The sequence below is a fragment of the Austrofundulus limnaeus genome, unplaced genomic scaffold (genome assembly GCF_001266775.1).
Source record: "Austrofundulus limnaeus strain Quisiro unplaced genomic scaffold, Austrofundulus_limnaeus-1.0 Scaffold94, whole genome shotgun sequence".
Lineage (NCBI taxonomy): Eukaryota > Metazoa > Chordata > Actinopteri > Cyprinodontiformes > Rivulidae > Austrofundulus > Austrofundulus limnaeus.
The window spans coordinates 851,580-853,164 of NW_013952496.1; the positions used below are offsets into that span (position 1 = coordinate 851,580).

The 1,585-nt window shown below is 38.7% G+C and overlaps 1 protein-coding gene across 1 annotated transcript in view; it reads right to left on the reverse strand.

Annotated features, from left to right (window-relative positions):
- Positions 1-1,585, reverse strand: part of cog6 (component of oligomeric golgi complex 6) — a 155,560-nt gene that overhangs the window by 10,148 nt on the left and 143,827 nt on the right. The window contains exons 14-15 of the mRNA XM_014012758.1: positions 1,191-1,308; positions 297-428 (exon numbers count right to left, since the gene is read on the reverse strand). Coding sequence (XP_013868212.1) covers positions 297-428; positions 1,191-1,308 — 250 coding nt within the window. The remainder of the gene's footprint in view (positions 1-296; positions 429-1,190; positions 1,309-1,585) is intronic.

A 1,585-nucleotide genomic window follows, 5' to 3' on the forward strand; every position in this document is an offset into this window, starting at 1 on the left:
GTTGGACAGGTGTACCTAATAAAGTGGCCGGTGAGTGTACATACCCCCCAAAAGCATGAAAAATGAAAACTTTCACAATACAGCAAAAGCATGGTTCATGGTTTAATTTTTATTCTTTGTTTGAATTTGAAATCCTCAGTCTTAGGTCAGTTTCTTGTATGACTCTATATAACTGAAAACAAGAGTTTCAATATGAAAAAAACGCTGCATAGGTCACTTAAAATGCTACACTGTGACATTTTAACAGGGTCAGATCAGTTTTCCAACCCAAACCATGTCCAGAGTCCTATTTTTACCTGAGCAAAGTCAGCCTGGCGAGCGTCGAGCGGAATCACAGAGGAGTCATGGGAAGCCAGCACCTCCCTGAGGAGGGCCAGGGTCTGATTGAGGGAGGCTGTAGGTCCAAGGTCCGGGGGCGGCAGCTCCACCTGCTCAGATAGAGAACCAGGAGTTGACGTATAGGATAGGATACGAACAAGAAAAAAAAAAAAACTCTGTAGGCTCCAGTTTCACAAATAAACTAACCTCTTATAACAGAATTAAAGCACAAAACAAGCCAAATGAGGGGCACTTTAAACAAGTATACATCTGAGCATCAATTTGTAAAGCTTTTGTAATGAAGAGGGCTTCAATTTCTTTGAACTCTGCACACAATGCAGAACTGAGCAAGGCCACCTTTGTGCACCTAATAGAGCAAATTATGAAAAGGCTGTGTTCCTGGCATTAGCTGGAATTGACACCAAAACCCTGAGGGCATCCAATTTGATTAACTCCAAGCTGCAGAGATAATTCTTGTAACTGCTATCGATCAGCACACAAGCGCCACGTAATGTGGAAGAGCTCGTGCCCGTGCTAAGGTATATTTGGATGCCAATTTAACTAAACAGCAGAAAAAAAAAACACAAAAGTAAAGAGTTTTCTTGGCAGCTAGCACCATTTAGCTGCTGTGGCCAGGAGGCTGAAACTGTTTACAAGCACAAGTGTTTCAGAAATAGCCTTGTTGACTTTGAAGGTTTTAGACAAAGAGCCACAGGGAGCAACACTAAACTTCACCGCACAACCATTTATTCTTTGTATAAAAAAAACACACACAAAAAAACTATCTCTTCTTGAACAAACAACGATGCTTCTTTTATCTCGTTTTTGTGGTTAAATTAGTTTTTCTAAATGTAAACATAAATCATATAAACCTTGTCCATGAGTCTGCTTGCGTGGAGACTCAGGCTGTTGAAGAACATCTTTTTACTGAGGAGGTGCATTTCCTCAATAGTGATGAGCAAAGAAGCAACACTGGTTCCAATGATGGAGCTGAGTGAAAATCAAATTAGAACACGATTAGACATCATTTACATGGTGCCTTACCCCCTTTTTTTACATGTTAGAATTTGCTTGTTTAATTGAGTGTAGCTATGGAGGACCGAAACTGACATAATTAGAAATAAACGCAAAAATATATAAATGGACCAATAAATACACTTAAAATGCACCATTTGAATTAAAAAAGGAGAACTTTACCTCCTGTTTTATAATTAAATTGACCTTCATATTTATTTTTCCACTTCAGTTCCAATAAATTATATATTTT